General features: G+C 40.7%; 1 protein-coding gene across 1 annotated transcript; it reads left to right on the top strand.

Annotated features, from left to right (window-relative positions):
* Positions 1 to 7,511: 7,511 nt before the first annotated feature.
* LOC142628710 (uncharacterized) lies at positions 7,512 to 8,093 on the top strand. Its single transcript, XM_075802755.1, has 2 exons — positions 7,512 to 7,698; positions 7,843 to 8,093. The coding sequence occupies exons 1-2, from the start codon at positions 7,512 to 7,514 to the stop codon at positions 8,091 to 8,093; spliced, it is 438 nt and encodes a 145-aa protein (XP_075658870.1).
* Positions 8,094 to 8,593: the final 500 nt, after the last annotated feature.

Below are 8,593 nucleotides of genomic sequence, written 5' to 3'. Positions count from 1 at the left end.
AATATTTAGGCCTGACGATTGTTTAAGATTGACATAAAACTTGACATAAAAATTCCACTGGTTCCATAACAAGGCACCCAAATCGTTCTGAAATTTGAATAAATTGAAATAAAATTTTTTACAAAAGAAAAGGCTTGGACTATGAAAAACTTAAGCAGCAGGGGCGTTGGGTGCAGGTTGGCTGTCATGCGTGGTCTGCCCATTAGCCTCCTTCTCCACAAGGGTGACGGTCTCTCCTTCAGCCGCATCTTCGTCCTCCTCATCTTCAACATCGATGGCTTCGTCACCTCCACCAGGGGTCATTGGGATCATCGTGTCAATCTGAATAGAAGAGAAGTCTAAGCTATGGAAAAGGAGGACGGTCTGCTTACGGAAGCCTTCCAAACCCTCACCATATTAGACCCCTAACTCATTAAGGAAAGATTGAGAGTCTTTGAATTCTTCCATGGTGTCGGCCTTGGCTTTGTTAACATGCTCACGAAGAGCAGTCAACTCGGTCGTCAAGTTAGAATTGGCTTTGGTCAACTCCTCGACTTGACGGTAGTCCCTTCAAGTTGGCTCACCTTGGCCTTCTAGGTGCTAACCTCCCTATTAAGGGTACAGATGGCCTCCTTGTACACCTTCATCTAATCCCTCTAGCAACCAGACAGATCCTTAAACGCTTGACGACTGCCTCTTGAGCAGCACACCTAATCTGAAGTTCTCGCATCCTCACCAGGGCCTGTTATGAAAGGGACGATTGGTTAGAGTTAGGATATGTACAACAATAAGAAAATAAATTGAAATAAAAGCTCACCCTCATTAGGACAAAGAGACTAGACTTCCCCCAGGGACTCTGTCTCATGCTCAAAGAATTTGTCGAGGTTTGCGTCCTTGATGATGGATTAAACCGTCTCGACAGTAAGTTGCTTGCTCCTCATTAATAGGGTGACAGGTGCAGGGGCGACAGGGCCTTGGGAAGCCATAAGGCCCTTGCCCACACCATGGTGAGGGAGCTCAGGGGTCTTCTGAGAAGTGCCCTCATGATCCAGACGGATAGGAGGGTCCGACACCTTCTTCAATGAGCGTTCACCGTTGCCCAAGCTCTTCCTTTTTTGCCCCACCTTAGTTGGGGGGACAAAAGACCCACTAGACTGAGCTCGGATTGCTGCAACTTTCTTCACATCCAAAGCCTTCTTCTTCCCAAGATCCATCTCTGAAGCACCATAAGTCAACAAACCGATGAATCAGATACCAATATAGATAAATAAAGTAAGCTGACGAGGGAAGAAAAACTTATGAAGACGAGCTTGGTTGTCCAAATATTTGGTCTTGTCCGTCGGGATTGGCCTACCACAAAAAGCATGAAGGCTGTCAAGTGTGACCAAATTCTTCCAGCTTCTTTTTATGAGAGGGATCGTAAGAATGTGCTAGAGGAAGTCTTCCTGCTCCTCGCTAATCGTTAGGCAAGCTTGAGCTGAATTGTTTACAAACATGTGGGTTAATGTTAAGTAGAAAGACAAACTAACAAACGAAATAAGGACAAATGACCCACCAGACTTATTCAAAATGCCTTGATTATTTTCGTACCCGTCACCTATAATTTCCCATTCGTTAGGTATATAAACCTAGTTTGAACCTTGGACAAAGAAATACCTACTCTTCCAATCATGATTGAAGTCAGGTATATCTGACACTAGCTTCAACATTGCTTTACGAAGAACAAATTTATAGAAACCCTTCAACGCTGCGATTTGTTGGGGTATGTAGCAATATAAGAATTAGTCAAGGGTAAGGCTACAACAACCCCCACCCATTTGACCCTACAATACTTCAGCCCCAAGGAGTATCCTCCATGCGTTTGGGGCAGTTTGACAGACTGATACGCCCAGGCAATCCTCAAGCCAACGATGTAGCTTAATAAGGGGCAGCCTCGATCCTGCAATGAATATAGCTTCATAGAAGCCAATGTCCAGGTTTCTCCTCGTATAACATTTTCCCACCTTCCTCGCCATCCTAATAGGTATGTCATCAGGAATTTGGAAGCGGGGATGGAGTTTGCCAAAAACATCCTTCGATATTTTTGGAACAAAGTCATTCATAAACCAAATACGTGGAAGGATAAACGACCTATAATCTCGGCCCGATGGGCTAGTAGCCTCATCCTCTCCTTCCTCCTCTTCCTTTTCCCCTTCCTCTTCCTGAGAAGAATGGGTTGACGATCCCTTCTCTTGGGAGTTAGTTGGATCCTCTGCCATGGGTTCGTATCCCAATGGGTAGACGTCATCATCGCCGGTAACCAGACGGGCTGGCAACGATTGTTCATTTATCGCTTCACTACCTCTTAACATTCTCACCTACAAGCGACGAATGAATGCTAAGTATCTACTCATATGAGGATGGGACGCTAGGCCGACGATTATTTAAGTTTAAATTGTACAAGCAAAAATGAAGAGTGCAAAAGTGGACTTACTTGATGGTGATTGAAGGCAGAAGAAAAAAGTGACGAATGGTCCTCAAAAGCAATGATCAGGTTAAGAGGCAAAAAATAAAGATAGAGTAGCATGGGGCACAAGAAAGTAAAATTAAACAACAAAAAGGGTTAGAAAGGGCATTGGACTATTTATAGAGTGAAGAGACTCGATTGATCAAAACATCCAATCCAAAGGCGCCATGTGTCACCTAGCATCAGTCAAAGACATTCATACCCCATGAATGGCACGAATCCCAAGATAAGGCAATTAATGATCATAAATGTCTCATTGTACTTCGTAATCCATTAGCCATCTTGATAGACAACAGAGTAGGGGGCAACTGACATGGGTATTTTTGACTTGTAAAAAGTTATCTTTGACCCGTCGGGATGAAAGAGCCTCACTCAAGATTTTTTAGGATGAACTCCTCAACATGCCCATCGACTTCCAGAAGACTCATCGGGTGCCCCATGTTTGGCCATAACGGGCGACTCGCGCACGGGCCCAATGTATGGGTAGTAAGTGAACCCGACAAATGACCATTCATGCGCCTGACGGATGAACTTATGAACCCGTCGATTGAATATGCTAGGTCCCACAAGCCTTTACTTGTTCTCCACTCATAAACCCCTACATGGAAATAACCTGTACACCACGCCCAAAGACTCTACTACACGCTCATATCTTCCCAGTATGGGAAGGAAAGCCCTAGGATCTCAAGGCCTTAACTCCAAAATCTTCTTTACAGGGAAAACCCTTATATTCAAGGGATCTCAATTAGCTCTACACCACTATATAAACCCCAAGCCTTCACTCAGTTAAGGTATGTGAAATTTCCAAACTCTTACACTTTTGAGTTATTGGAGATTTTTCTATTACTGACTTAACTTTCGTAGGGTCTTTGGCCAGCACCCCACTGGTGCTTTCTGTAGGTTTTTTGTTTCTTTGTTCTTTAGGTATTTCAATTGACGCGTGTGTGGACGATTAACTCACTGATGATTTTGTACATTATATATATATATATATATATATATATATATATATATATATATATATATATATATATATATATATATATCTATCTATCTTTTTGAGACACCACAGTCACATATCTTTATTTTTTAAGAAAACCACAGTCACATGTCTAGTTAATGAGGGATTAGGCCTTTTTGGTTTTATACTTTATTCAATGTTTATTGTAATTTTTTTTTATTATATAAGTCATGCATATGAACTATCTTCTTTGAATGAACTTAAAAGCATTTAATTATTTTGATTAATTTAATCACATAATTTATTTATTTATTTGTTATTGCGTGTGTATCATTAATTTTCTCTGTGTGTGTGTGTGTTTTGTTAGTTTTTATTTCAATTGTTGTTAAGCAAATAAACTCAAGCAAAAATAACATATTTTGAACAGTCAATATATTAATTTACAAACTCAACATTTATATGTTGACAAGCTGTTTATGGTGCACAAAACCATTATTTATTTAGGGATTTAAAAAAATTATTTACAAAAGATATATGGTTGCTCAATAATTTGATTAAAATTTAAATACAAAGGAAATAAAAATATTATAGTTAAATATTAATAAATAATAAAAATTAAATAATTTTTAATATAAATTTATATATAAAAAATTCCCCTTATTCTTACTATATAATATGATTTATTTATTATTATTATTTTGGGTTTTGATTTTGGGAAAATACTAAAGGTATAACAAACTTTACTACGAAAAACTTACCAATTAATTTTGTAATGAATGTGACCAACACTTTAAGAAGGTAATAAACGAGTACTTTTTTTTTGAGGAAAAGAAAATGAGTATTTGAATCAACTATGATAGGGATACTATAAATTTTATAGCATGAGGTTTACAAAAATTTATCACCAATCAAAAAAAGTAATTTCAATATGCATTTAATTGGTTGTGGAAGTCTTATATATATATATATATATAAAAGGTTTAATGTCACATGACTCACATCAATTTGTAAATACTATTCTATAAAATTTATAGTATTTCTAGAATTTTTTATTTGAATTACTTTTTTTGATTGGTGACACATCTATTTGTAAAATCTATGTATTTAAATTTGAGAAATGATATGTACACAACATTTTCACAATATTTTAACAATAAATTTTAAATTGCAGGTTGTTATTAGTTGTTATTGTTGGGGCAAAAAAGTAATCTTAGTGTTAGGTTCAAATTTGAATCAATAACAACTAACCACCTATAATTTGTTGTGAAAATATTGTGGATGTAGCACCTCTCTTTAAATTTGTATTATCTCTAGCTTTGCTCAATTTTTTGAGTCCACTTAAAAGTGGAAAAAAAAAAATGTGAAACTGAATTTTTTTTTTAAATATTTGCAAAATACATTATTTGAAAAAAAAAAATTAAAAATTATATTTGGCCCGACATTTGGGGGCCTTCCTCTAGTAGGGCACCCCAGTCAATGGCCTAAGTGGGCTAAGCCTAGGGCAGGTCTTGGAAGCAGAATATGCAACCCAAGTCACCCTCAATGTCACTACTAATCCTATTACTTTAGCAAGACGTGAAACTAGAAGATGATTGCCATGGGAAAAGGTCATTGGGCTGGGCTCATTGTTAAATTTGAAGCATTCTAGGTTTTTTTTATTGGCTTGGGGTGTTCTTATATTCAAAACTAATACGATAGGGCTCATGTTTCATACGAATTTTATAGAACACACACGGAAGCCTTAATCAGATGACAACTATTAAGTGTGCGTTTGACATGACTTAATTTTGTCAATTTATTTTACTATTTAGCTTATTTTTGTTATTATTTATGGGTCCTGTGGGAGTAGAATGGTTAAAACACGCACTTGGGCCTTGGGCTTGACTTGGTGGTGTGAGCTTGTCCGAGAGAGCCTTTGAGGCCCATAAGCCAGCTCTTATTAGAAAAGTTGATGACCTTGTTCGAGGAGAGGCATCTCCTCATCTAAATCAGGTGAGGCTTCTAGGACACGTCATGGTGTTGGGAGAGGGAATCCTGGAAGGTCTGTTGGGTAAAGATATATTTCACAGTTATGAAAGGAGAAGCGTATGAGAAATATCAAGGGAAAAGGCTGCTACCACTGTATTAAAGACCCTGCACCTACCTCTCTGGTCGCATTAATGGGGAAATGATATCTGAACAGTACCAATTAGCCTTACAGTTGTTATTTGGGGACTTCCAGATGGCGGTGAATGGAGGAAAGGATCTGGATCATTGATTTGTGTTACACGTGGAAGGTAGAGGGAAGAGGAAGAGTGATATAAAAGGAAAGAGAGAAGGAAAGAAAGGGGGACTTTTCATTTTGTAAGTTATTATTTAAAGAAAGAAAGGCAATACAAGTTGTCCTCTGCTTACGTCCGAGGAGAATATTTGTTATTCTTATCCATTGATTGTGTGTATAGTGGCAATCTAGCCCTCCATCTATTGTCCAATATCCATAAGACCTAGGTTTCAAGCCCACACTCTACAAATTTTTGTTATATAAGGCTTTTTGGGCCTGAGTCCGTCTAGTGATTGGACCGGGTACAAATTGCCCACCTACAATTGGCGCCGTTTGTGGGGATCTTGTACTTAAGGAATTGTAATACTATGGCAGGCTCATGTTCGCATCACGCAGGGTCTCAGGGATCCCAGCGTGAGGATCATTTCCATCGACTTGAACATGAGAGGGATCGAGAGGGTAGTGTACATACGGTGCACACTGGTGTGAGTAATTCGAGGGACGGAAGCAGAATCCCCCATAAGAACGACGCAAAGGCCATGCAAAGGGAGATCGATCACCTTAGGAAGAAGTTGCGTCGTGCTAGACGGAGACGAACACCATCTCATTCTGATCCTTCCTTGGAGGGCTCCCAAAGCTGTAGTTACAGGCCAAGGTCCAGGACTCCTCCTAGTGATACTTTCTCTTACGAGAAAGACGACCTCCCTGGTCATAGGGATAAGAAGTCGTCCTCCAAGGGCTTAGGAAACGATGCTATGAGCAGGGCGCTGCACCAGATCTCCAAGTCACCTTTCTCGCGAAGGATCGAAAAAGGAAAGCTTCCATGACGGTTCATTCAGCCCACGTTTACCATCTATAATGGCAGAATAGACCCAGTGGAGCACGTGAGCCATTTCAATCAAAGGATGGCGGTGCACTCCAAGAATGAGACTTTGATGTGCAAAGTCTTCCCTTTTAGCTTAGGTCCCGTGGCGATGAGGTGGTTTAATGGCCTGAAGGCGGGGTCCATTGATTCGTTCATGGAGCTCACTAGGGCATTTGGCTCTAGGTTCATTACCTACAGCAGGATTCCTCGGCCCTTGGATTCATTATTATCCATGGCCATGAAGGAGGGAGAGACCTTGAAAACTTATTCAGATAGATATTGGGAGATGTTTAATAAAATCGACGGTGATTTTGATGAAGTGGCGATTAACACTTTTAAAGTGGGACTTCCAACTGATCACGACTTAAGGAAATCCTTAACTAAAAGGCCTGTACGGAGTGTACGTCGGCTTATGGATCGTATTGACGAGTACAAAAGAGTTGAGGAAGATCAACAGCAAGGTAAGGGGAAGGCGAAGGTGAAGGTTATCCCTTAGGAGAGGAGGAATTTCAAGTCGGATAGATATAATAACAACAGGCCAAGAAGAGATTTTGCTAGGCAGTCCGGTTCAGCCACCCCTTAGGTAGTCAATACCGTGTTCCAAGAACTAGTACATCAGTTATTGGAGAAAATCCAGAAGGAACCATACTTCAAATGGCCTAGTAAGATGGCTGGAGATCCTACGAAGTGGAATCAGAATCTCATTTGTCAATATCACCAGGACGTGGGTCATACTACCGAGAACTGTCGGACGCTGTGGAACCATTTGGAGCAGTTGGTTAGTGAGAGTAAGTTGAAATAGTTCTTGTGTCATCCCAACAGACAAGCAAGCTATTTAGCTTCGGGTAACCAAAGGAACAATTCATCCAGGCCCCCCTTGGGAACAATTAATGTCATATTCCCAGCCCTTGGAAGGACTGGCTCATGTCCTACCAGGGTGATGTTTGTGTCATATGTTCTCGCCGAGGAGTCAGGCTCGAAGCCAAAGAGGATTAAAGGGAATATTTCGCCCATTTTGGGTTTCTCGGATGAAGATAAGGTGGGGACCATTCAGCCGCATAACGATGCTCTGGTGGTCACGCTGAGGATAGGGGGCTACGATGTAAGAAGAGTGATGGTTGATCAAGGTAGTGGTGCAGATATTGTGTACCTCGATTTGTTTAAGGGGCTTAATTTAAGGCTAGAAGATCTTACTCATGATTTGCCGTTGATAAGTTTTGAAGGGAAAGCTGTCTTACCAAAATGACAAATTTGTTTGCCTGTGCAATCAGGTCCGAAAACAGTTGATGTAGATTTTATTGTGGTTGACGCTTATTCCCCATATACGGCCATCATGGCAAGGCCTTGTCTGCATGCTTTGGGTGCTGTATCTTCGACGCTGCATGTCAAAGTGAAGTTCCCGTCGGGGGAACAAATCGAAGAAATTCTTGGAAGTCAATCAGTAGCGAGACAATGTATATCGGCTATGATACTGCATCAGGCTGAACCTAGATCCTCGGCCTCGGCTACTGAGGACTTATAGCGATTAACGCCTCTAGATGCGCCCAGTGCGGTGACAGCAGAGGAGGCAACATGTGAAGAGTTGGAAAAATTTCTTATAGGTGACGACCCTGAAAAGTTCTTTCAAGTAGGTGTTCGGTTGCCACATCAGGAAAAGATGGAATTGGTCATGTTTTTAAAAAACAATATCAACATATTTGCCTGGGATCCCTATGAGGCACCTGGGGTTGACCCAAAGTTCATTTGCCATCATTTGAACGTCAATCATGTCATCGTCCCGAGGAGGTAACCACCTCGGCGTTCTTCCAAAGAACATGCCGAGGCTGTCAAGGAAGAGGTGCTCAAACTTAAAAAGGCTGGGGCAATCAAAGAAGTTTTTTATCCCGAATGGTTAGCACACACTGTGGTGGTGAAGAAGAAGAATGGAAAGTGGAGAGTGTGCGTAGATTTCACAGACCTAAACAAGGCTTGTCCCAAGGATTCCTTTCCCATGCCTCGCATAGATCAGTTAGTGGATGCTAC

This window comes from Castanea sativa, chromosome 3 (assembly GCF_040712315.1).
Source record: "Castanea sativa cultivar Marrone di Chiusa Pesio chromosome 3, ASM4071231v1".
NCBI classification, from domain to species: Eukaryota; Viridiplantae; Streptophyta; class Magnoliopsida; order Fagales; family Fagaceae; genus Castanea; species Castanea sativa.
The sequence above is the reverse complement of the archived record's forward strand: the minus strand, read 5'-3'. Positions and strand labels throughout refer to the sequence as shown.